At 39.5% G+C, this 27,166-nt stretch overlaps 2 protein-coding genes across 3 annotated transcripts in view; both read left to right on the top strand.

Moving 5' to 3' along the window:
- The first annotated feature begins 509 nt into the window (after nt 1–509).
- Nucleotides 510–27,166, top strand: part of LOC111858261 (apoptosis regulator BAX-like) — a 46,473-nt gene continuing 19,816 nt past the window's right edge. Inside the window, exons 1-5 of the mRNA XM_072712661.1 lie at nt 510–639; nt 1,851–1,899; nt 4,446–4,604; nt 5,438–5,573; nt 6,475–6,579. Coding sequence (XP_072568762.1) covers nt 609–639; nt 1,851–1,899; nt 4,446–4,604; nt 5,438–5,573; nt 6,475–6,579 — 480 coding nt within the window. The 5' untranslated portion in view covers nt 510–608. The remainder of the gene's footprint in view (nt 640–1,850; nt 1,900–4,445; nt 4,605–5,437; nt 5,574–6,474; nt 6,580–27,166) is intronic.
- Nucleotides 6,912–16,424, top strand: LOC111858533 (potassium voltage-gated channel subfamily A member 1-like). Of its 2 annotated transcripts, none has more exons than XM_072712658.1 (4): nt 6,912–7,619; nt 10,367–11,094; nt 11,629–11,655; nt 14,777–16,424. In XM_072712658.1, the coding sequence occupies exons 1-4, from the start codon at nt 7,601–7,603 to the stop codon at nt 15,635–15,637; spliced, it is 1,635 nt and encodes a 544-aa protein (XP_072568759.1). In that variant the 5' UTR covers nt 6,912–7,600; the 3' UTR covers nt 15,638–16,424. The 2 variants fall into 2 exon arrangements, with proteins under 2 accessions (XP_072568759.1, XP_072568760.1); XM_072712659.1 differs by lacking the exon at nt 6,912–7,619 and adding an exon at nt 10,040–10,187.

Here is a 27,166-nt window from a genome sequence, read left to right as displayed (position 1 = left end):
CACTAGTACTAAGCACAAATGATCAATTAGATATTAGAAGATGCAGGCACCATAAAAAAACCTGGGAAATCCTGTTCTACATTATTGGTCCTGTAAAATATGACTATAAGAAAATGCATTACATAATTAACAAAAATTGGGTTGAATATAGACAACATTTGCAAAGTGGCGTATCCCAGCCAAACTCAGTATTGTACCACTGAGCATGTACAGAGGTTTCTAAAACACAAGCACATCCAAGGTGTGGAAGAGAGAAATGTGTGTCTTAGCATGTAAAGACTGTGTATTGGCATATTCCGTTTGTCAAATAACAATTTATACAACTTCCAAATTGAAGATTTTCTAGCAATGCTATCTGACATGATTGGTCTCAGGTCATCCATGGTGGAAGTAAAAGTGTGTTACTTTAGACCAAGGTAACCAGGAGTTTCCTTGAAAGAAGAACAGGAATAAGCTGGATATAGGTTGGTGAACAATCTATATCAGTGGTTCCCAAACTTTCTCTGCAGGGCTCCCCTTTTCAAGATAGGAACATTATTCCATCCGCCACGTGACCAGAAGCGGAAGCATTTATCAGAACCGCTGCTCTTCGAAGCTTCATATTTAGCATGGCCGAATCGTTAGAAGGGGTCGGTAGAGGTAAGTGGATATGCTTTAATATTTATTTTATATTGTCGCTTGACAATGCGACATGGTGCAAGCGGTGTTAACTTAAAAAGTACTTTTCTGTTTTGTTTCAGTCCTTCCCCGCTCGTATTTGCTCTCAAGACTGTAGCGCGGCAGCTGACGTAATGTTATGGCAAGGATGATAATTAGCCAGCTTTAGGTAGTATAGTGTGCTTTAGATTTCGTGATGAACTTCGAATATTTCCTAAATGAGCGCACTAATTTAAGGTTACAATAAAACCGTGCTTTTATTTTTTAGTCGAAACAGTATCTGACACTTGGGAGTCATGTTCTTGCTTTTATGTTTTACATATTGCAAAAGGGACAAACTCAATCGTACAATAAGCAAGAGATCTAGTTTCTAAAAACCAGCTGCAGCACCTAAAATTTGTTTATGCTGTTCTTTATGGTTGCTGTTCGACATTGGAGACACGAAACACATTACAGTTGACCTGCTATTAAAGACATACGCGGCCAGCCTGTTCTTTAGTTTCCCCCAGAGGATGACATCATGCAACTGTTTTTTTTTTCTTTTTTGTTTAACGCATCAGTGAACGATTCTACATAGTTGCTAACAGTAGGTTACTGTATTTATAAAGGGCTAATCACAACTTGGCTAATTAGAACCACAACCCATGAAACGTCTCAAGTACAGCAGTTATTTCAGGTCATCGTTTCGTTCATACAGTACTTTGCACAGTATTTATTTTGGTGCCGAATCCTGGGTTATTCCTTGTGTTGTGCCTGTACCTCCCGTGATAGACTCCTGGCCCGAGTCGTCCTGCACATGACAAGCAACTGCGGGAAATGTATGGGGATATATATATATATATATATATATATATATATATATATATATATATATACACATACACACACACACACACACACACACACATACAATTCTAAATGATTTGTAACCATACAGGATAACATTCTATGCTAATCAAACACATTATTGTTATTTTATTGAAATCAAAATCAATTTACCACACCTCTTTAAGCGTTAATTCCTCAAACCTTATTATTTGGCAGTATTGACAAAAATGTTACACTAGGGATAGTGTCAATTGTATGCATGTGTTTAAATGCTGGTACATTTTGAATGGATATTATTATGTTTGTATTTCCATTTTGGTTACCCTGTGCTTTCTGAAAGAATGATGTTTTTTCTTTTCTTCCAGATACCGGCATTGACCACATGTTAGAGACTGGGGGGGGGCTTTTAGCAGAGTGAGTGTGCTTTTACATTGAATACACAGTTCATTCCACTGACAAAGAAAATTCATGAATAGATTGTGTTGTATCTTCCATCTAATACAATAAATAAATAAAATATGCAAGTTTTCAGAAAGAATTATATTCACATATTAGTATTGCCTGAATCCATCCATCCATTATCCAACCCGCTTATCCTACTGGGTCGCGGGGGGTCCGGAGCCTATCCCGGAAGCAATGGGCATGAGGCAGGGAACAACCCTGGACAGGGGGCCAGCCCATCACAGGGCACACTCACACAAGCACACCTATGGGCAATTTAGTAACGCCAATTAGCCTCAGCATGTTTTTGGACTGTGGGGGGAAACCGGAGTACCTGGAGGAAACCCCACGACGACACGGGAAGAACATGCAGACTCCACACACCTGTAACCCAGGCGGAGACTTGAACCTGTGTCCCAGAGGTGTGAGGCAACAGTGCTAACCACTGCACCACCATGTCGCCCCCTATTGCCTGAATATAACAGAAAATATTTAGGCTTTTTCTTTTTAATAATTACATTAGCTAAAACTCCTCATGTAAATACACATTTGATCAAATAAATCCCATTAAAGGCAACACACGGATAATGTAGTTTAGCATATAAATAGCAGGATAGCCGATTTATAACTAGACAGAATGACTGGAAGTTAATGCAAAAGGTGACAACCTTCACTGAGTGTTAGGACCTGATTATGAAAATTAGGCAAAATATTTGAATAGTGTAATGCTTTAATCCATGGCCTGCAGTGGGTTGGTGTGTTGTCCAGCATGGTCCCCTGCATTGTGCCCTTTGTTGTTTGGGTATGCTGATAATGTGAGGCTCCCCACAGCCCTGTACTGGATAAGCAGTCCAAGTTGGATAAATAGATAGATATTTTAATGTATTTACTGTGTGCTACTTAAACTTTGATACACACAGTGATTTTCATTGATATTATATAGTTTGCTAGGGACCTGTGTTTTGGGGTGACTAATTCATCACCCACTCATGCTTCTAAAATAAGACCTCAGCTGCTGTATAACTAAAAATTAGGGCTAGGAAATTTATCTTGTTAATGTGTTGTGTTAATTTTAAAGTCGTAATACGTTATTTCTTTGATCGTGTTAATGCATGCAGTTTTCTTTTAACAAAATCGGAGAATAGTATAAGCACAGATTTAATAGAGACCAATAATATTCCTTCCTGGGTGCAAACAGTATGAGAGTTTAGGTTGTGACGTTCCAGAATTCAGCGCTAAAATCAGAACATTCAGTTAGTGTTTTATGGGGAAGTTGATGTTACCGGGTTACTTAAATTGCCAGTCAGAGCAAACAGCATAGATAGGATAAAATTATCATAATTTTCTATATTTGTTTTATTTTAATGAAGGCTTGAGATTTTAAATCGATCATGTGGTTCGGATTAAACTGTGTTTTTATCTCCTGTTGAGTATTTATGATTATATGTATATATGGTATATGGGTTTAATCATTAAGCTGTATGATTTAAAAAAAAAATAAAAAATTAACATTCCTTTTTATAGTACAGTACCCTCTGTTTTCTTATTGCCATTTGTTTATCGAACCTTTTTGAAAGCATAGAAATTCACCTTGCACTTGCTTGCAAGTAGTATGTTTGCTGGAAATCTATGGAATAATCTATACATCACAAGTTAAACCATAAACAAATATTGCAATATGGGCCATATTCACAAACCTTTTTTAAATGTTATGATGAAATACAGTATTTGTTTTTTTTGCAAAGTATTTGACATTATCTTAACTTTTGAGGTATATTAAAATTGTCATTTGTTGCTCTGATATGATGATTTCTTTAACCTGTTTCCCCAATTAGTCAAAAATCAGTAACACAAAACTATGTAATATATTTTTCAATCTTTCAACTTTTTAATGATGTGTAACCCACAATAAGCAATCAATTTGTATACAATGTCTATTTCTGCTCAATGTTTTTTTTTTAGTAATTGTTGCCATGGGTCTGATGAAATACTTTTGTTTATTACAGAAATAAGTAGTAACATAACAAAACTGACTGACTACCCCAGAGACAAGACCGGCGATTTAGAAAATGAAGTTGCATAATTTGAGTCTGTCTTAAAACTAATTTTAAATATATGAGAGAAAATTATGTAATTATTATGTATATACAGTAATGGGTTAATGACAATGACCAATATACTCCCCTTTGCATTAATTCTACATTAATTTGGGGATTCAGTGTATAAACATTTATTATAAGTTTTTAATAATAAGTATGATTAATTGCAATTAATCACAGAAAACTGTGCAATATTTTTTTAATCAATTCCCAGCCCCAGTAAAAATACATAATTAATGTATACTATGTATATTAATGTATAATTGCCCATTAATATCATTTATAAATTGTCCCAGTTACAATCTTTATGGGTTATACTTTAAACAGATAAGCTCTTCAGTATCAAGGGACTGAGAAACTGGTACAGCCCTTGTTTATATACAACAGTTATACTGTAAATCACTTTATTCTCTGTCATAGTTTTATCATTGATCGTGTACGTCGCCATGGGAATGATGAGCTGACTGTCAGCTATGCAGACTTGGGTGGGACTGAATTGCATGACCCCACCCTTAAACAGGTGGCACAGTGTCTACGGCAGATTGGAGATGAACTGGACAACAACGAGGAACTGCAAAGGTAAATATAAATACATTTTCTATGTGTAAAAATAATTTAGAAATTTAATAAACATGCAATCTACTGATTTTTTTTAGAATTACCATCCTCAAAACACAACTGTTTACCTGCACACTAGCCATCCTTGTTGCAGTCTTGTGTGAGGTTTGTGGGCCCAGGAACTTTAACATTTTATAGGTTTTGTTTTGTTTCTTTGGAACAAATACATTTGAAGACTTTATGATGCTGTCGGTTGGAAAAGATAAATGCATAAAATCAGCATAGTATTTAAAGACGTCATCATCTGTTAAAGCTTATATCAGAGTGCAGCCTGCCTTAGATCACAACAATAATCCTTGGATGCTGCAGTGGTTTTCCTGCTGAAATGGTATAAAGTGGAAATGATTAAAGGGGAGGCTGAAATCACCAGAATGGAGCCTGGTGCTGAAAGTTACTAGCCGGCGAGCAATTACAATCCATAGCAGAAGGAGACTTCGAAAGAGCAAGCCATATGTTAATATGGACATTTGAGGACAGAATAGCTAACAGCTAACAAATCAGGTGCTTGATTACTGCCCTTTAACTTCATCTTAGTGTCTACAAACTATGCACGTATGACTAAAAACGTGCATTAATTTGACACAGTTTGAAAGAACCAGAACAGCTGTTTTGTATAGGTCAGGTCAGGTGAGGTCGGGGAGCATGCGCTGATGCAGCGTCTTCCTGCATCTTTTGTATAGGTCAGTTTTAATTTTAGAATCTGGGGAAAAAATCGTAACAATGATTGTAAATTGTTACACTGTTTTCATCGTAATAAGAACCTTAACAGAGTGAGCCAACCACTTGTTTATCAGGATGATTAACAGGCCGGATCTTCAGCCAACCAAAGAGGTGTTTTCCCAGGTAGCCTGGCAAATTTTCTCTGATGGCAAATTCAGCTGGGGCAGGGTGGTTACCCTCTTCTACTTCGCCTGCCGCCTTGTCATTAAAGTGAGTCCATTGCCCTGTTTTTGTTAATCTGACACTTGTTTCCTGTGTTGGTGCACTAATCTGATACTGATGGCCTGGTGAACAGATACTGTTGTGGCTCAATGGCGTTTCTATTTATTGTAATGTCACTTCTTTGCCAGCTATTTTATTCCACTTACTCTTTTAAATCTTGCTTTCTTAAAAGCTTAGTTGAACAAAGTTTCTATTTAACATCGCAGATTTCTGAACTTTTGGTAGGTCCACAGCAGACCTGGACAAAAGCCACCACGCGAGCCATATCCAGTCCACAGAACCAATTTTACGTGGCCTGCGTAATCATTAAAAAATTAACTGTGGAGATGAACAGATTTTTTCACTCATGGGAGTTTTACTTACATAAAAATGTTCTGAAGGCAGAAGGAACAATGATTGGTTCAGAGAAATAACCAATCCGATTATAGAGGTGGTGGGTCCAAGCAACTGAAGGAGGCAGGACCAAATACATCTGGTTGGTCCCACCTCCTCTACAATTTGATTATATTATTAAAAATGGCCCATGCTGACACAGAGAAGCTCAGATTTGGTTCTTGGCAGAGACAAATTTCCCTGGCCTCATCTTCAGCTTGGTCTCGATTGAGCAGCTCATGCTGGGAGAACTGTCATGTTCATTTCATAGCTCTTTAGAAGATTAGGAAATTATCTTTACTGAGTGCTTTTTTTATAGCAAAGGTCAAATGCAAAAATAAAAAAGTAAATGTGGTATTTTATGCATTGTTATCGTTGAGACCCATTTAATTAGATGTATCTATAATATCACAACATCAAGAATGTCATTCCAGCTTGCTACACTTCTCTCAACTGATCTATTATGTAAGTGAGTGAACTGTTGCTACTATGCTTAATTATCCCTTCTCTCTCATAGGCTGTAATAAAGAAGGTCCCAAATATAATACGTATAATATTTAATTGGACGATGGATTACTTGCGAGACCATGTGATCAGCTGGATCATGGAGCGGGGTGGCTGGGTGAGATGAAGCTCTTGGCACATTTGGCTTTATGGCACGTGGCTGGAATGCGTTACCACATCTTATGTCTCTGTTCAATACCGACCCATTTTTAAGCCTGTTGAATCAGTGATTAGGATGTCCGTGACCATTATGTGGCTGATGACAGATGTTGCCCTTATTTCGTGCAGGAGGATGTCCGGTCCTACTTTGGGACGCCCACATGGCAAATGATGGGGGTGTTTGTGGCTGGCATCCTCACTGCATTCCTGGTCATTCACAAGATGTGATGCCAAGGCATGGAGGAGTTGGCCAGGATGGGACCACTCTTTGGAAGAATGTAGGAATTGACCTATCATGAACAATAGCAATCTGTTAGACCTCAAGTATGTCACTTACAATACTGTGTATAAGTCTTAGGCAGTCAAAGAAAATGTTTAAATGGTCTTCAAGTTGGTATACAACTATGACATGTCTGTAAAAGAATTAATTTAGTAATTTCAAAACCTCTGCTAAAATCAGCCCAGTATTTTCAGCATCCAAAACACTAATGTATTTTTTGACTGGATCACTACCCCACCTTGTTTGGGTAATCAATACCTCAAGTGATTTAACTAATTAAGTTAATTGTTTGAGCCAGGGATGAAATTTAATGAAGAGATGGAATAGCTGAGGTGCCCCTGAGGAGAGGTTTGGGAATCAAAGTAGAATTCTTCTAGCCATCCAACCAGATATCTGTAACTTAAAGTAATATGAGAGTGGAAATTCTTTTTTATTTCTTATTGTGTTGCTGTTAAATGGCATATATTCTAATGTCATGTTTTGTTTTATTGTTTTTTTCTGAGCAAATACTTACTACCCAAACAAATTGTCTTAAACATTTTCTTTACCACAGTACTGTATGTTGCATCACCTCTTCAGTAACAGCCCTGAAAATTGTACCTGCTACCTCTTTATCTCCAACCTCTCTAGCTACCTCTTATCCACATAATCTATTTCTCTACCTCTGCACCACATCAGTCCGCAATGCGTAAGGTGGCCAATGAAAAGGTGCTCCCTGTGTAAGTACACCTTCTGTAGGTTACCTTTAGTATATTGTAACTATCTTGCATTATTATGTTATATAATAAAGAGGTTGTATAGAAGTGCTTCACAGCAATTGTGTAAAAATGCTACTATTTAGAGTACATAGTATACAGATTCTATGCTCAAATTTGTAACACAGTGTGTTTTCTTTCTTTTCAGTGCCTAGCTACTTTAAACAAGAAATATGATTGTTTTATACTAGTACTATACATTTTATACCTTTTCAGGTTTTGAAGTTTACAAATAACCATTTCATAAAATAAAAACTTTGCAATATAGTTATTAGACAATTCAGATGATCACGTGCAACAGGAAAGAGTAATTGTAACTAGTTTGACTTGAAAAGGGCTGTATAGCACTTACATTTTCCAGAGATTTGACAAAAATTTCACTTATGTGTAATGTAGGTTTTTGGAATAAAATTGTTTTCTGCAGTCTTTTCTTCATTGAGTTTTGGTGTTCTGGTGTTATGGAGTTTAAGAAATAAATGGAATGGAGCACTCATTTTGAAATATACCTTTGATAAGGTCAAATATATAGAGTACAAGTATACAGTTATTAATTGTGATAATATTTGGTTATGTAATTTTTTTTTTGACATTGTTTTAATTTGGTGGCACATCATTGTAAATCCCTTGAGTAATTGTATCAAGCTTTTTTTTTCTCCCAAAGAATGTATGTGTACTTGATTGGGTATTTAATATTGGTCCGTTGATGAGAGTGGGTTATTGTGATGTGATTACTGCACATAAACCCTAAATCTGTTTTCCATACCTTGGGAATAAATACATTAACTAGAACTAGAGCTACTTTGTCAATGCATGAGAGATGTCTTTCTTGTACATTATTTACTAATGAGTCATTGAAATTGTTCATGATATGAATTGCGTTCAGAATAATTATTTATTTTATTTATTTATTATTAATATCCACACCCAATATCCGCTGCATACCATCCGAGACAAATTGCAAAGAGAAGTTTGCCAATGGGGCGCCGGTGCTGAAGGACAACTTCAATAGAGAGAAAGGGGACAAGTATAGGCTACAGAAAATAGCAAGTAAACTGTGAATTTGTTTTGGTGAATGTAGTAGATGTATCTTATGTATATGTACTTGCCTATTAAGCTTTTTCTGTTTTATACCAACAACAATGCTGGATATTGCCACTGTGTTGGATTTTTAGTTCAGTTTGACAGCATCTAGTACAGGTGCACATCGGAATCGCCATTACAGAGGACTGCCTGGTAGACTGATCCGTCTGGCTTTACTTAGCATGTAGTTGCCCGTGTTTGGGATGTGTTGACAGGGAATGAAAATGCCGTGTTCTACCTGTTTTTTCCCCCATACACTCTTCAGCTTTCTCCATTTTAGCTGTATTCTGAGCCATGTGTTTGGTTAGAAATGTTTAAAAGACACATTTGGCTTGGCCTAAGCAGGGGCATTCCTCAGCTGATAGGCTCAACCTTCATATGCTGCTTACTGCACCATTTGAAACCTTATATGCAACTCGGTCATTTAATGGATGTTATTTTCATATACATCAAGTGAAATGTGCATATGAGAAAGCTGGGGGGAAAAAAACATACCGATCATCGACACTTTCATAACGATTAAGTTGGTGACAGTCGCACTGACATATATTGTATTTCTAATACAATAATCATTTTCTGATATATATGACATTTGAATGTGTGTATATACCAAAAAAATAGTGGAGACATTTGTAATTATACATTCTGTTTAATGGGGATCTTGATAGTAACACTAAGACTTGACTAATTCAGCTTGATATATGGCATCACAGTAAGAAAATCTATCTTAAAATAAAATATCCTTGTATGTGTATTATATCATGTACAGAATATCTGTTGAGAAAAATAATCTGATAATGCTGAAGGTTTACTATGCTGGCAGAAAAGATGAAACAAATGTGATATTCAAATGCCATGTTGCCGTGAGCCTTAGTGAAGGACTGGTGAACTTTAATAGTACTTTAACAGATGGACATTAAGTTCTGATGTATTACTGATGGGGTTTGTTGAACGGAAGTCTGATGCTAACAATAACTGTAAATTATGAGAAGCTTCTCAGTAATGTGTCTTGAGTTTCCTTCTGTGTTATATATGTCTGGAGTTTCCTTTTATGGTACCTTGTGTAATGTTTAATTCCCCCCCCCCCCCCCTCCGTCTCTCCTACCCTTGTACGGTTTTTGATTACCTTGTTATATGCATGATTTTTATTCCATTAAGTTCATTTGCTTTTTTTTAAAATGCAATGGAAATGATCTGGGTTGTTAAAAGAAACTGAACAGTAAATGCTTATTTATTAAATAAAGAGAAGAACATGATGCTCAAAGTGAGAAGCTCTGGAATGATTTGCCACATAATTTACGTCACAATCTTTAATAGGAGTGCAAGGGGCGGTCGGTCTAGTAGACTATCTATTTCTGTATTCACTTACAAGTGTTTGTCTACCTGTTCTTACATTTATGTATAACTGATAAAGCAGGGGTAGAGGCATGTGAGCAAGTGCATGGGCAGCAGGTGAAGATCGTCATGAACTATTATTTTTATTATTACCACTGATTCATATGTAAAAATCATCCACGGCAATATAGTTAATATAGTTTTTATAGTTATAAATATGTTTGTTTTTTGTTTCTCTCTTGTTTTAGAGTGGTTTTAGATCGTGAAACGTGTTTTTGTGTTTAATATCTGAGCAGATTGCACAAAAGACATTGAGGCCCAACAGGGAAAAGAAGAGATGGATGAGGGGAGTAGGAGTGGACAGAAGAGAGAGGTAGGAGGGATGGGTACTGACTGGAGCCAGGGGTCAGAGGAGATGCACAGCAGAGCAAACACAAGGAGCTTGGCCATGAAGAATGACGAGGATAACAAGGGGGAAGGAGGAAAGGGCTGCCACTATGGGAACATGTGGAAGGGAGGGTGGATGCTGAACGAGAGACTGGCCATCAACGTGGCGGGTATGAGGTATGAGACTCAGCTTCGCACGCTGGCCCAGTTTCCAGACTCCTTGCTGGGGGACCCTCAGAGACGGCTGCGCTATTTTGACCCGCTGAGGAACGAGCTGTTCCTGGATCGGAACCGGGTCTGCTTCGACGCCATCCTCACTTACTACCAGTCGGGTGGACGCCTCCAGAGGCCCTCCGAGATCCCGGTGGATGTTTTCCTGGAGGAGATTCGGTTCTACCAGCTGGGCGACGAGATCATGGAACGCTACAAGGATGAGGAGGGCTTCCCTAAAGAGGAAGTGCGCATTCTGCCCGAGGGAAAGATAGCAAGTAACGTGTGGATGCTTTTCGAGTATCCCGACTCCTCGCGCTCCGCCCGCATCCTCACCATCTTCAGCATCATAATCATCATTCTGTCAGTCAGCACTTTCCTCCTTGAGACAATACCTGAGCTGCAGACCCCCAGTCCACCAAGCAAGGTGAGGGTTCAGGAGACGTGGAGAGGAGCGCGGGAAAGGCGGGCAGGGAATTAGGGGGAAAGGGGGGGGTGAGGGGATGGGGGATAATAATAATTCCATACAGAAAGCATTAAGACTCAGGCTAAGTTCAGAAACATCCAGAATCGTTGTGGAAAGTTTTTGGACAGAATCACAGTGTCACAATACGGAACATTTATAGCCGTCATACTGAAAGATATAACCTGGAGGCTGAGACAAACTGAAAAACACACAGTGTAGGGGCAGCACATCAGCAGAGTGGGGCATGAGAGCCAGCCGGTCCCCCGTTTTAACTGACGGGCCTCTGGTTTTTTGGTCTTTTACAGTAGTGAAATCATGAATGTAGCATACTATATATTAATATTAAGCAGCATGTTCCAGGTTCAGTTCCAATCTTTAGAGGAGTATCTGACAGCTATAAATGCAGATTTGCCTTCCTAGTCATCATTGCTCTTGTGAAATAATGATGTGGTGTGATGGCTATAAATGCAGTTAACTTTTTTCTACTGTTCACAGATTTTCTATCTTCTTACACTTGGAAAGGTAAGTCACGGCATGTGGTGCTGTTGGGTGGAAAATTATCATATGAGAATGTCTTTCTACATGTTATCCGATAGTTATGTTAGTCTCTGAAATGAACTCGCATTACCCACACAGAATCCATAGGATCTGTAATGTCACTTATTAGGCCTCTGGCTTCTATAAAACATAATGGTTGTGTGTAATCTATAGGGTTGTTGAAATTATTATTTTTGCCTTTTCAGTGCTAAAATAGGGACAGCCATTGTTCTATGATTGTGGTTCATATGAATGAACCTTTACATTTTTCGTATTACATAAGCAGTAAAGTCCATTAGAAAAAAGATTCAATACAAATATTTCATCAGTGTTTTGTTAGTTTTTGTAAGATAAGGTACTTGTCTGAGGCACAATTCAAATAGGTCAGAAAAAAATATTGTGTTATAAAAACTCAAAATATACCATTTTCAAAAATGTATTCACTTATGACAGATGAACAATCACCCACAAAAAACCAACAATAAAAGATGTTTGTGTGTGAGTGAGAGAGAGAGAGAGAGAGCGAGAGAGCTGTACGCTGCCCCCGCTCGCCCGCTCACAGCCACTGAAGACCACTCCGCTGATCATCGCTCCCTGCACCAGTCAATTTTCACCCGGCTTGATCCAAAAAATAATGCATTCTGGGTCAGTTATATTTCAGACTCCGGGTGTAAAGCCCCAGGATGCGGAGCGATATGGCTTCAGTTTTATTTTTAATCCTTCCACTCCCGTTCCGGGCTCGCTCCCGCTCCGCTCCGCTCCCCTCACAAGCTCAAGAGATGTTTTTTGTTCTGTTTCATAAGCCAGATGCCAGCAGTTGGAAATCACGCCACATATTATTTCAGTTAACGAAAATGTTTCTTTTTTCCACATTTAGTTTTCGTTATTTCATATACCTCATCCTAGCAAATACAGGTGATAGAGTTACAATGTGGGAGAGGGCGAGCAGGGCTGATTGCAGAGGTGAAGCCTCTCATATTTCCCCTTTAAAGGTCCTATTAATAGGGCAAGAACAACCTTCAGACCAGATCAGTACTTATAATAGAAACTGCATTTGCAAGAGAAACGTTCTTTAAGTGTAGGTTAATTTGTTGATTATATATGTTTATATGTTAATTATATTGAACATTGTCATGGTTCCGGGTGGCTCGGGTGCGAGAACGTGGCATAGTGCACAAAAAGGGTGGATGACCCACTAGGGGCTCCACGAACAAAAAATGGGGTTTATTAAATAAAACAGAAAACACTACAAACACAACAAAACCAAAAGGACCACGAGGGTCAAAAACTAAAGGGGATAAATAAAGGCTAAATAAAATCTGGGCAGGTAAGCAAAATACACACCACACACACTTCTCAATACAAATCAAACACAATCAACGAACCACTAGGGAACAGAACAGAAGCAGGGACTTAAATACAGAAACCAAAACTGGGTAATAAGACTAACACAGGACAGGTGAAACTAAGAAACCAACACTAAGGAATTATAAACAGGTAAAGACACAAGCAGGAGCACAAGGAACAAAACAAAAACCAACTACAAAATCCGACACAAGAACTAGAGAAACTCAAATGAAACACTAGGGAGCAAAATACAAAAACAGAGGAGGTGGGATTCAAACACAGGACAAGGATCACAAGCAACCACATGCTCAACACATTGAGCCATGTGGCCAGACAGGAAACAGGGGAGAACAAAGACTAACATGAAGAAGGGGATGACCAGCAATGCCTGCTGGCCAAACGGGGAAGGGACACAGGGGTGGGACAACAGGGGCTGACCCTGACAGAACATATAATACATGTGTTGTCATGTCGGGTGGGATGAAGGACTCAAGGGCAGGCGTGGTTGCAAAACAATAGGGGGTTTTTTGAATGCGAGACTGAAAATGAATGGGACTGCGAGAGATCAAAACAGGTGGACTGGAAATTAGGAAGGGGACACGCAACAGGAAGGTACACAACATCAATGACTGTGAACAATGGACAGGGAAGCACGTATATACAGGACCAGCAAGGGAGCTAACAAGAGGCAGCTGGGATTTCTTACACTGTTAATTGATACGGGTAGTTGTTTGGGTTGGTCCTGCTCCAATAACTGATTGCACAAGTTTATACCTGGTCTTGGTAGCCTAAACCTTGAAATTAGGTACTCATCAGACTCCGCAAGTAAATCTAAATGATCTTCGAGCATGCGTTCCCTTCTTAGGACACGATTGGCAAGCTGTTCTAGGAGTAACAGAAATGCCATTTTTATCGCAAGACCAATGCGCAGAAACAGACCTATTTATAATCTGCATGATTGCCGTTACTACCAAGAAAATCATTTTTACACTTTAAAATTATTTTTTATATTTTATTTTTATAAATTATTCAAATACTATCCTTTTATGAACTGTAGAATGAACAAAACTGCTATAACCGATTATTTTGAACAAGCCATGCTCATTACTCAAATTTGCGTACGAATGGTCTTGAGTGTGCATACAGTAGATTCTGTTCTTAGCTAAGAACAAATTCAGGTAAGAAAACATTGGTGAATGTCAGAATCTTTGTAAAAAAAATGCATACGAGGGGTTTAAGAACAAATTTGTTCGTAAGAACGGTTCGTGAATGAGGCCCATTGTTCTTAAGTATTTTTTTCTCCCTCCGTGTAATTCTCTGTGCAGTATTTTGGACAAAAGTATTTCTTGATTTTGGAAAAAGTGTACCACTGAGGTTTTGCTGATATCTATTTTTCTGACATGCTTCTACATGTATGTGACCATAGATCATGGGCAATAATCCTTTTCACCCACACCCATGTAGTATAACACCATTAAATTAAGTGTCTTGCTAACATGGATGTATTTATCAGTTATGAAGAAAGGAATACATACTAATGCAGTATATTTATATAGTAGCTTAGGAACCCTCAGACATGCATCTAGTAAAGTCCATCTGTGTTCCAAAGTCTTACCTAGTAACTATAATGAGCACTACCTTCAGTTTAGACCTTAACCACATTGATTCTAAATGTTCATTCCTGTATCCATTCCTTCCTCCAGCCTTCTGTACTCCCCTTCTTCCCCTTTACCATTTTTCTTTCTCATTGTTTCCACAGGAAGATCTATCAGGAGCCCACAATGACACGAGCCAGTTCAGTGGGTTTATGTCAGCTTTGGACTTCTTCTTCGTGATAGAAACCATATGCGTCAGCTGGTTCTCTATAGAACTGGTCCTGCGCTTCTTGTCTTCACCCAGCAAGATCTTGTTTTTGAAGGACTACATGAACCTGATCGACTTCAGCTCCATTCTTCCTTTTTTCATTGAGCAGTTCTCAGATATTTCCAAAGCAGCTGATGGGGGGGAGCAGGAGGAGTCAACACTGGCCCTCTTCAAGATCGTCAGGCTGGTGCGAGTCTTCCGGATCTTCAAACTCTCCCGCCACTCCAAGGGTCTGCAGATCCTGGGCATGACCCTGAAGGCCAGCATGCGTGAGCTAGTTCTGCTCGTCTTTTTCCTACTCATTGGAGTCATCATTTTCTCTAGTGCCATCTACTTTGCAGAGGGGGATGAGGAAGAAACAACCTTTCTTAGCATTCCTTATTCTTTTTGGTGGGCCGTGGTCACCATGACTACAGTTGGCTATGGTGACATGTACCCAGAAACACTAATGGGCAAGCTGGTGGGCTCCCTGTGTGCCATTGCTGGGGTGCTAACCATCTCCCTGCCTGTGCCTGTCATCGTCTCCAACTTCAGCTACTTCTATCACAGGGCAAATTTGACCTTTGACCCATCACCTTACAAGCATGTCAAGTGCTCTTTGTGGGAGGAAGATGACGAGGATGATAAGGAAAAGGATTTCTTGGCTTTGGGAGGCCTGTATACTCCTCTGAATGGGACTCTACCTACATATGAAGGGAATGAGTTTCAGCAGGTACGAAATGTATACATTAAGGAACCTCTGCTGACAGAGGTGTGAGAGTATGAGGTTAGCAAATTGTGCTAACTGACCAAAGGCCAAGAGCAATTTGGTTGCTACAGAGTCTTACTGTATGAATACAGAATACCAATAGCAGGTGACAAAGTCCATTCACAGGGATTGTGCAGAATTTATTTTTATTTATTGATTTATTTTGATGTATGTATTTATTACTATTATATGCAATATTATCTTAAATTGCTTAGCATGTTTATTCGTTGACTAAATTGAATGAATAATTGGTGTGCCTTATTTATTTAATTGCATTTTTGGCAGTATTATATAATATTAACCATCAGATTAATTAATAATTAGTAACTGTTACGTCCTGCCTGTCATGTCTGCCTGACCCTCCTGTCTGCTCCCTCATGTGGTGCTGATGAGCCATGGCTATTGTTTGTTGCCCCTCTTTGTATATTAGTCCCGGTTTGTCTCATCATCCCTAGTCCAGTCATGTTCGTGAGCCCATGCGGTCCTGTTTGCTTTCCAGCCCTTGTTTAGTTTAGGTTAAAAGAAACCCTTTTTCTTTCGGCAAATTGCCTGCTCCCGAATCCTTTGTCCCGCAAGTTGTGACTGTAACAACCTTTGTTACATTTATAATTTCACTGAAATGATGATTAACTGTGCAGTATTTTTTGGTTTTCCATCGATGAAATCATATAGCATGTGATGTTGTATACCCCAAATCATTTATTACATTATATATCAAAACTATATATGTGTGGAGTATGTTGTGTGTGACATCTATATTTATATGTAAGTATTTAATAAAAAAGATTCTGTCTGATTTTTCCTGTAATGAAATGCAATAAATGCCATATCTGTCTCTAGCAACCTATTGGATAAAAAACCTATTGGATTAAAAACTTATACCTAATACATGGGATTTATGAAATTTAAATCTTTCGTATATGTGGCTTTCTGATTCTATTCATTTTTACCTATAAAAATGTATTTTGATATATCAGAAAATTATATTTCATTTACTACAGGAAAGTTTTACTCAAAACAAAAATCCATGAGATAAAACTGCATCAAGGGTAGAGTTTTTATATATCATTTTAGCTGTGATAACGCTATATCAATACAAATAATTACATCCATCCATTTTCCAAACCGTTTATACTTCTGGGTCACAGGGGGTCCAGAGTCTATCCTGGAAGCTATGGGCATGAGGTGGTGTACAACTCAGGGAGAGGAGCCAGCCCATCGCAAGGCACAGTCACACATCATTCACACCTATGGGCAATTTAATAACTCCATATAGCCTCAGCATGTCTTTGAACTGTGGGGGGAAACCGGAGTAGCTGGAGGAAACCCCACGACGACATGGGGAGAACATGCAAACTCCACACATGTAACCCAGGTGGAGACTCAAATGCTGGTCCCAGAGGTGGGAGCCTACAGTGCTAACCACTGCACCACCATGCCGCCCCAATATGAACAACTATTAACCAATAAATTAGTTAATGATTTTCCATACCTTGAAATTACAAGCAATGCAAATATGAGCGTTAAGAGGTTTTCTGTCTTTTGGGGTGTGGGGGGGGAGCAGCCATCTCTGGAGAGAAAGATCTGAAGCTGAGTTATTGGTATATACAGCAGTAATCTTTTTTAGAAAACATATGTGTAATCCATCCATCCATCCACCCATGTTCTAGTCAATTATATGGGACATGGTCAGAGACATTCTTGGAGCCTGTCCAAGGTAGCACAGGCTAGTGTTTTCCAACCTGGTCCTCGGGACTCCCAGACTGTTGACTGTCCCTGAGGATCGGGATGGGAAACACTGTCATAGGGCACTACCATAAAGCAGGGATACACCTTGGATGGGATGAGTACATATAACTGTAATTAAATTCGGCTCAATTCCTTTACGTGTCACGTTTTTTTTATCTTGACTCATCTAAAAAATATAGGACAGATCTGTTCACAGAAAACTTAAAATAAAATCGTTCTACTTTTTATTTTCTGTATACCGCTTTTACACTAGATACAGTAAACAAATAAATAATTAGCAGTACATATCATTCATATGAGGGTGGCATGGTGGTGCAGTGGTTAGCACTATTGCTTCACACCTCTTGGACCTGGGTTTGAGTCTACACCCGAGTTACATGTGTAACTCAGGCTAGCCGGCGTAAGCAGTCGGAAGACGACAAGTACAAATTCAGAACCCTGCACATGATCGCTTACCTGTGATTTAGGGATTGTGAACAAATTACTGGCTGAATAACAAAATACCAATTCATAGGACCCAGTGTGTATTTTCTATGAATTTTTATTGGGAAAATATAGTTTCTTTTTCCCCAATAGCTTCTAGGTCATGGGATCCAGTAAGTAATCCAAACTAGGTACAAATTGTAGTACTACTGTACCTTACACGTGCAAAACAGTGATTCCTATACCCCTTAACCCCTTTGTATGTTATAGTGTTTTATATGACTTTTATTTGAGATTTTTTTAATAGCCTGTACGCTATGGGATCCAGTGATCCAAAACCAAAAGAGATATAACTGAATTCACAATTTGAACTAAGAATACAGTTCCTATAGCCTATAACAGGGCTATTACCATACCCTATACCATAGCCTAGAACAGAGCTATTCAATTACAAAGTCAATTGAGGCAAATTTTCAAACCAAGAAATTTAGCTGGAACCGACATTTTCAGCGGCCTGGTAAGCAGTAGGTTATGACATTTTAAACAAAAGCAAATGAATATATTAGTAGTGTAGGTTTGAGTAGTAACGAGTAAGTAAGTAACGAATACCAGGCTGTAACGAATCGTTACGAGTATTCAGACGTTCAAGGATTCGTTGCTGACAGTAACAAAATGACTGATCAAACCGCCCAGTTGACACTCGCCATGCAGACTGTTGTTTGCGGCAGTTCTGGCTGGCATGCAGTTACAGCTGGTTTCCATTATCTGAAGCCTGCGCTCATTGCCTGCATGTTGTATGGCCCACATACAGGTCTAATGGGGCTGGGTCACTGCACTGACTGGCCGGGGTAAGTAGTTGACCATCGCTGTTCTAATGATAGAAGACATACGTACGTCTTAAGTTCATTGTTTTGGTTGATAATTGATTTCCAATAACAAATGCATACATTTGCAAAAAGCAATCATGCCTTGCCAACTCTAATATTGATAAGAATATTAACACCTGAAAAAATCCCTTAATGGTAAATGTTGAATAAATTCATGATTTAATTTGCGATTAATTTGTGATTAACTATGGACAGTTGTGCGATTAATCACAATTAAATATTTTAATCTTTTTCCCTAATAAAAATTTATATAAAATACAAAAAGGGTTAAAAATTCAAAGATTCAAAGTCACCGTTTTCACTTGGTTTGGCTCCACTGGATCCCCATAGCATTGAAGCTATTAAAAGAAACCATAATTTTTTCCAATAAAAATTCATATAAAATATATAAAGGGTTAAAAATGAATAATAATGATTGCTGTGGCCGGTGTATCTAAGCTAGTACTACAATATTCACCTGGGGCCTCATTTATAAAGGGTTTGTATGAACAAAGTAGTTGTGAAAGATTTGTATGCATAATTATACTTATATTTTTGGATCTGTAAAGGTATAACATAAAAAAAACCTTGAAAAAATTTGCACGTTTTACAATGGTCCAGAACAGTCAAAAGAACACTTTGGAGGAAATAGGAACAAAAACATCCAAATTAAGGTCAGACGGAAATGTGCATTTAGAGTTAGCTTGCCGAAAAATAAATTATTATGTCTGATATACGACTGATATTCAGTGTTTATTTTTTTAATGAATTAATGTCAGGGTCAGGTTTTGGTTTTTCGCTTTGTCCACGTGGTTGTGTTTTACCTGTCTGTTATTCCCACAGTGTTAGATTCTGTTTCCTTATTTCTTTGTCAGTTCTTAGTTTCCCTGTTTGATTTATGAGTTCCTTGTGTTTTTACAATGCAAGAGTTAAGGACTGTTAATAAAGAGCATGATTTCCCCGGCAAGCAAGTCTCTTGCAAGCAAGTCTCTTTCTGCTCCTCCGTCGCCACTCTATATTGTGTTTTTCTTTAAAGTTTTTACTATAAAAATTTGAAAATTAACAAAAATTATTATTGGTAAGCTTGTGAACGAAGTAATCGAATTTCAATGCTTTCTTATGGGGAAAATTGCCTTGATTTGCATACAAATTGGTTCACAACCATTTTCCTGGAACGGATTGAGTTCGTGAACCACAGGCACCACTGTATTGCCAAAAGTTTTGGAGCACCCCTTCAAATCATTGAAATAAGGTGTTCCAATCACTTCCATAGACACAGGTGTATAAAATCAAACACCGAGGCATGCAGACTGCTTCTACAAATGTTTGCTGAAAGAATGAGTCGCTCTCAAGAGCTATGTGAATTCAAGCGTGATACCTTGATAGGATGCCACCTATGCAAGTTCATTCATAATATTTCCTCGCTACTAAATAGTCCATGGTCAATTGTTAGTAGTATTATAACAAAGTGGAAGCAATTGGGAATAACAGCAACTCAGCCACGAAGTGGTAGACTACGTAAAATCACAGAGCGGGGACAATGCATGCTAAGGTGCACAGTGTGCAGCAGTTGCCAACTGTCTGTAGAGTCAATAGCTACAGACCTTCAAATTTCACGTGACCTTCAGATTAGCTCAAGAACAGTGCATAGAAAACTTCATGGAATGGGTTTCCAAGGCCAAGCAGCTGCATCCAAGCCTTACCTCACCAAGGGCGCTTTTCCACCGCACAAAGTACAGTACTTTTGGTACGGTACTTTCAGTACTTTCGCTTTTCCATTGACTTCCAGTCGAGTACCAGTACCGAAATCTCGAGTACCGAAAGTGCCAAACCAGTTGGGGTACTTCTTTGGTACTTCGGTACTTTGGGGTGGGACTTGCAAACGTATTTGCTGTCGATTGGTTATGCAAATAGCCTGCCGCTGAAACACAAAATACAACCGCCATCTTTTGAAATACACAGCGAGAAACAAAATAAAAAGCAGTAGAAACAAAAATATAAAAAAGTAAAATGGAAGGATGGACAAACGAGGAAACACAGGTTTTAATCGCCATATGGTCGGATGAACAGATCCAGTGGGATTTGGATGGCACGACTCGAAATAAAAAAGTTTTTGCCGTTCCGAGCAGTTCAGTTTCCCTATGTTTCCTCTGTCGCGCGCTGCTTCGTACATGGTTTCGCTGTTGTTTTCATGTCTTTTTACGAGGTAAACAAGCCATATATTAATTTTAAAACATCACATGCCTTTTGTATGTTTTTTGTTTTTACAGATAATAAATGAAATTAATCGCTGGATAGAGGTATTTCTTGATGAAAACGGCATAGTATTGCTTATAAGACTATATTATGCGGGATGATCTACTGTATTCACATGTAATAATGTACCTGAGTGATTTTCAGACATTTCACATACCTCTTTGCTTTAATATTAGGGGAAACATTATTTCCCGATAGACAGGAGAAATATAGGGAAACTGAATTGCCCGGAACACCGTAATACCAAGCCGCTTGGAAGAAATGGGGCACACGCGAAACACCGAACAATGCCGCTTGAAAATCAAAAAACATAATTAAATAATTTGTTTGCTTTCAAAAGACTGAATTAGCAGTAAGCTAATTATTACTGCTTTGATTGGCTTAGCCAAAGTAAGTGTACCTACGTAAATGTAATTGATGGCAGCATGATTTGGATTTTACTGAATCTTATACTGTGATAGAAGCTGACATAACAATAAACCGCATTTTCCAGCCTCAACTGTTAGTTTTAATTTTGGGCTGTCAGTCAGGGGCGGTCACTGATGATGTCATTTGGGGCCGGTACCATTTTTTACGCCAGTGGGAAACCGACATGAAACAAGTACCAAACTTTCAGCACTTTATGGAAGTACCGAAAGTACGGTACCTGGTGCGGTGGAAAATCGCCCCAAGTGTAATACAAAGTGTTGGATGCAGTGGTGTAAAGCATACTGCCACAGTACTCTAGAGTAGTGTGACATATGTTCTCTGGAGTGATGAATCACGCTTCGGTCTGGCAATGCGTTGGAAGAGTCTGGGTTTGGCGGTTGCCAGGAGAACGGTTCTTGCTGACTGCATTGTGTCAAGTGTAAAGTTTGATGGAGAGGGGATTATGGTGTGGGGTTGTTTTTCAGAGGTTGGGCTTGGCACCTTAGTTCCAGGAGGAACTCTTAATGCTGAAGCATTCAAAGCCATTTTGGACAATTTCATGCTAACAACTTTGTGGGAACAGTTTGGGGATGGTCCCTTCTTGTTCCAGCATGACTGTACACCAGTGCATAAAGCAGGGTCCAGAAGGACATGGATGAGCGAGTCTGGTATGGAGGAACTTGACTGACCTGCACAGAGCCCTGAACTCAACCTGATAGAACATCTTTCGGATGAATTAGAGTAGAGACTACGAGCAGGCCGCTTTGTCCAACCTCAGTACCTGACCTCATAAATGCTCTCCTGGAAAAATTGTCAAAAATTCCCATGAACACACTCCTAAACCTTGTGGACAGCCTTCCCAGAAGAGTTTAAGCTGTTATAGCAGCAAAGTTGGGGCCAACTCCATATTAACTCCACTGGCAGAGGCAGCCCAGCCGCTTCAAAGATGAAAATGCAAACATCCAAACACACAACCTGTGACGATTTAGGTAGGGGGCAAAGACGACGCTGTCACGGAATCAGGTGCAGGTGACTCTTTAATAAATGAGCGAAAAACAGTCTGAAGACCAGAAGGTTTTTACTGGCAGATGTATCGCTCAGGATAAACAGAAGGAGCAGGCTGGATCGTAGTCGTGGGACAGGCTGGGGTCGGGCGATGCACGTAGTTGGTCTTGGGGGCTGGGCAGGTCTCGTAGTCGGGATACAAGCGGAGGTCAGGCGATTCACGTCGGGCATCAAAGGGGCTGGACAGAAACTCGGGGTCAAAACGGCAGAACAACGGTCAAAGAACACGGAGAGACAAAAACCAGGAAAACGCTCGAACTCAGGAGTAAATCTTTTAGATCTCGCATCAGGGTGCAAGAACCGATAACTAAAATAGTCTCCCTAATCTAGAAATGATCTGTAACAGCTTGTGGTAGGTGGATGCACAGAGAACCGGAGAAACCGGACAACCCAGTATAGCTGACAGCTCGTAAAAACGGGGAAGGTAGAATCAAGGAATCCCCGGAGGCGTGATCTTCGTGACGTCAGTCGGGGATCCCCGGGGTCAATCCGTGACACAACCATGCAAAACAATCATGCAAATAGTCCAATATAAACACTTCTACATATAAACTTCTATACCCTTACATTTCTTCCCCCTCTCACAAAGGAAATGTTCCAGTTTCACATACAGTAAGGAGAAAGACCAAGTAGGAAGAGCAAAACAACAATGTCACATCAGAATATAGTCCTTGAAGTATCTGGGAGGTCTAATCGTGCATTCCATTTGCCCTCGGAACTCGGATTCCCAGTCGGATTCCGAGTTTCGAAGCCGGAAGTGACGACATGCGCGCTCCCGTTTCTCGGAGATCCGAGAAATATCTCGGACAGCATAGAGGATCCAGATCAGAATCCAAGATGGCTGCACCCTTTATCAACAGAAGGGAAAGTTGTAGTTTTATCCTGTTTAAGCACTACTTCTCATTTGTGGCTCATTAAATCGGTCACACACACTATACCGTCCAACTTATCTGTGGACGTGTTGCTATGGAGTTTTATACGTGAAGCACTGTGCGTAATGTGTTATGAAGTGATATTGCTAACAATGGCTACCAATTAACCGGTCTAGAATTGGATTTCATGATTAGTCGGATTATTTGTCGGATTTAAGGTAGTTCAGGCTAATTGTAAGTGAACGAAGATATTGTAAAGGCCATTTAAACTGAGGTACCTTAAATCCGACAAGTTGTCCAGCTAAGCAAAAAATCTTGCTTTTTCATATGGGTCCATGGTATTGCTATTTCTGTGGTAAATGGAACGTATCCGACTCGGTTTTCCCGAGTTTTTAGCGGATGTGACGTAATATCGGAATCTGAAAATCAGATCCCGGGGCAAATGGAATGCAGCATAACTTGACAGCTTCTGAGGTGTAGTGACAAACCAGGGCCTTGACCAGGGGGAACAGAGTCAGACCAGTTTACCATCACATGGTTGAAGGGGGTTTGTGGCTGGGATCGTGCCTGAGTGAGTTAGTGAGTCTGAAGGCCAATGAAGGAGCACCACTGCAGCCAGGTACACTACAGGTCTCTGTCGCATCCGATGTTGAAGGTCTAAAGGGCAAAGCACCTCACAACGCAGTCAAGCAAAGAGGCTGAGATTGGGACCTATCCTATTAATCCAGTAGGTAGCAAATCCTGTAGGTCACTCCAGGAGAATCCACATGTGAACCAAGGCACTCCAATATTTTAATGGGGCCATACTAACTAGGAGCAAGTTTTTGTCTCAGTGTAGTGGAGTTGTTTTACCACACAAGGTCTCCAGAAACATAGGTAATGTCCATCATGCTGTCATTTCTGTTGATTGTGGGCATAACCTTTGTTCCACGCAGAAGATCTGATGGTTGACTGAAGTTAAACATATTCAGTATGAGAACCTGGAGTGGTCAAAGGTTGTGCGGTGTAAGATAACAGCACATTAACAGGCATCCTAGCTTTATGACCATGTGTGAGGAAGAATGGGGTGACACCTGTGGTAGAGTGAGGCCTTGTATTTTATGTCAAGGCAACTTCGTTGAGACAGTCATCTCATTCACGTGACTACTGGAGAATACGCTTAGCTGACTGATCAATGAGCATTCTGTTGAATCTTTCCACCATATCATCACATCGAGGATGATATCTGCTGGTTTGTGTTTTCTGGATGTCTATCAGCTGACACAGGTCTTTCACTAGGTCAGACTCAAACTGACGTTCTTGATCGATGTGCAGCATCTCCGGGATGCTATGTTCACAGATATAGTTCTCAAACAGACATTTTGCAACTGTTTCAATGAGCTGGTCAGGAATGACATGAAGCTTAACCCTTGGGAGTCGGCGGACCCGCCGGCGGGGACACTTGCATTTTTTCCTGGTAACCGTGAAAAGAACTTAAAATGCGTCGTCATGTTTGATCATACACGTAAATGTAGTACATCATTTTTATCTTGAAATGGTCTACTTTTATTAATGTATACTCACAATATCCACGAAACATTGTGCTTTTGTAAAATAAAGAAAATATACAGGGTGAGCTTTCAGCTGTCTCAGTCTCCGTGAAAATCTTTTTGAAACACGTCACTAAAATTAACTGAAACTCCACGAAAACTGCACAGACAGACATGAGAAATATATCTATAGAAAGCTTAAAGTGTCTACTTTTAAAAAAAGCAATTTAAATGAAAAATAAATATTTTCAGATTATGTAATCCATGTGAAACCAAGGAGAGGCACAGAATTTCTGTCGCACTTCATTATCTGCTAATGACCCGAGGCAGGGCACGCCCACATGCCATTCACACGGAAAACAGTCCGGGCACTATACATACAAGGCCACGCCCCCCGGACACCGGCTTAAAAACACACACACAGCAAGCTGCTATGACAATGGGTAAGTTATTAAGTCTTATATAACTCACTGATAAAAATAAAAATTCAGAAGCTGTATGGATAAAACTTGATGCTAAAGATTCAAATGGCCTAATTGTTGGGGTTTGTTATAGAGCACCTAATGTAACTGTAGAGGAAAGCAGAATGTTATATGATGATATCAGGATTATGAGTAATAAAAATTATGTGGTGGTTATGGGTGATTTTAATTTACCTGGGATACAGTGGGACAAAGTCTCTGGCTCTTCTGTAAATGAACTTGAGATGGTGGAATTAGTACAGGATTGTTTTTTTACTCAGTTTGTTAATACTCCTACCAGGGGAGAAGCCCTTCTTGATCATGTTTTCTGTAATAACCAGGATAGGATTGGAAAATTAGAGGTTTTAGACCCATTGTACGGTAGTGATCATAACATGGTTAAATTCGAGGTTAATTTTAGTGTCCGAAGAGCAAAGTCGAAATTAAAAGTATACAATGTTAGGAAGGCTAACTTTAATGGTATGAGACGGAAATTAGAAACTGTAAACTGGACAGAGTTAAATAGCAAAACAGTTGAAGAGGCATGGGAATTTTTCAAAAGCACATTGTTGCAAGTGCAAGAGGACTTCATACCTGTTTCCAGCAAAACTAAATCTAGGAAACGACAACCAAGGTGGTTTACTAAGGAAATTAAGAATAAAGTCAGGAGGAAAAGGGCTCTGTTCCACAATTGGAAAATAACTAATGATTTCAAAATTAAGCAGGAGTATCTAAGTCTACAGGCAGAGTTAAAAAATGACATTAGGCTATCCAAGAGGAATGTAGAAAGAAAAATTGCATTGGAGGCTAATGCTACGTTCACACTGCGAGCGACGAGAGCGTCAAAGTGACCGGAAGTCATTCATTCTCTATGGAAGGGAGCGTCGGGAGGCGTCGAGGAGCGGCGCGGCGCGATCTGGGCGGCGGGAGCGTCAGACAGAAGTTGAATCCCAGTCAACTTTATGGTAATGAGCTGTGACGCGGTTGGGCGGCAACCAATGGGAATGTAGAGATGCTCCGCTAAAGAGAGCGCCGCAGAACATAAGCGTGTAAACTTTTGTTCCGACCCAACCGTTCCTAGGCACAATGAAGGAGAGACTTATTATTGCTGTGGCCGGGTACCCAGTTATATATGATGTGTCTCTGTTTGCATACAGGGACATAAATAAAAAAAATGAGGCATGGACCAGAGTGTCCGAAACAATCGGTGTTCCAGGTGAGATGGTGAAGTGCATAATATATTTTTTTGTAGTAATTTTGGCGCTATAGCAGAGAAAACAGTGCAAATTGTCGGTAATGTTAAACCTATTTATAGCATTAGTGTTTGTCAAAACATAATTATGTGTTTTAGTAGAACTGTCGTTAAAAAGTTCTCAGAGCCTGGCATTCTGAGTGGCCTTGTCCCCGCCCACTCTATGACGTCAGAGAGCGTCTCCGGCGTTGGCTAGCGTCGCGTTCAGGGCGGCGGGAGCGACGGCTGGCGTCTTTGACGCTTGCGGTGTGAACGTAGCATAAGCATGACAGTAAAGGTTTCTTCCAATATTTTAACTCCAAGAGAGCACTAAAAGCTGAAATCACTAATTTGCAGGATAGTAAGGGACTTATAATTGACAAACGAAATTGATATAGTAAATGAGTTTAATGATTATTTTTCAAGGGTGTTCACAATAGAGAACACAAGTAACTTACCACCAATTAATACGAATACAGCATCGTCTATGGCCAATATACACTCACCTAAAGGATTATTAGGAACACCATACTAATACGGTGTTTGACCCCCTTTCGCCTTCAGAACTACCTTAATTAATTCTACGTGGCATTGATTCAACAAGGTGCTGAAAGCATTCTTTAGAAATGTTGGCCCATATTGATAGGATAGCATCTTGCAGTTGATGGAGATTTGTGG

The sequence above is a fragment of the Paramormyrops kingsleyae genome, chromosome 5 (assembly GCF_048594095.1).
Source record: "Paramormyrops kingsleyae isolate MSU_618 chromosome 5, PKINGS_0.4, whole genome shotgun sequence".
Lineage (NCBI taxonomy): Eukaryota > Metazoa > Chordata > Actinopteri > Osteoglossiformes > Mormyridae > Paramormyrops > Paramormyrops kingsleyae.
The sequence above is the reverse complement of the archived record's forward strand: the minus strand, read 5'-3'. Positions and strand labels throughout refer to the sequence as shown.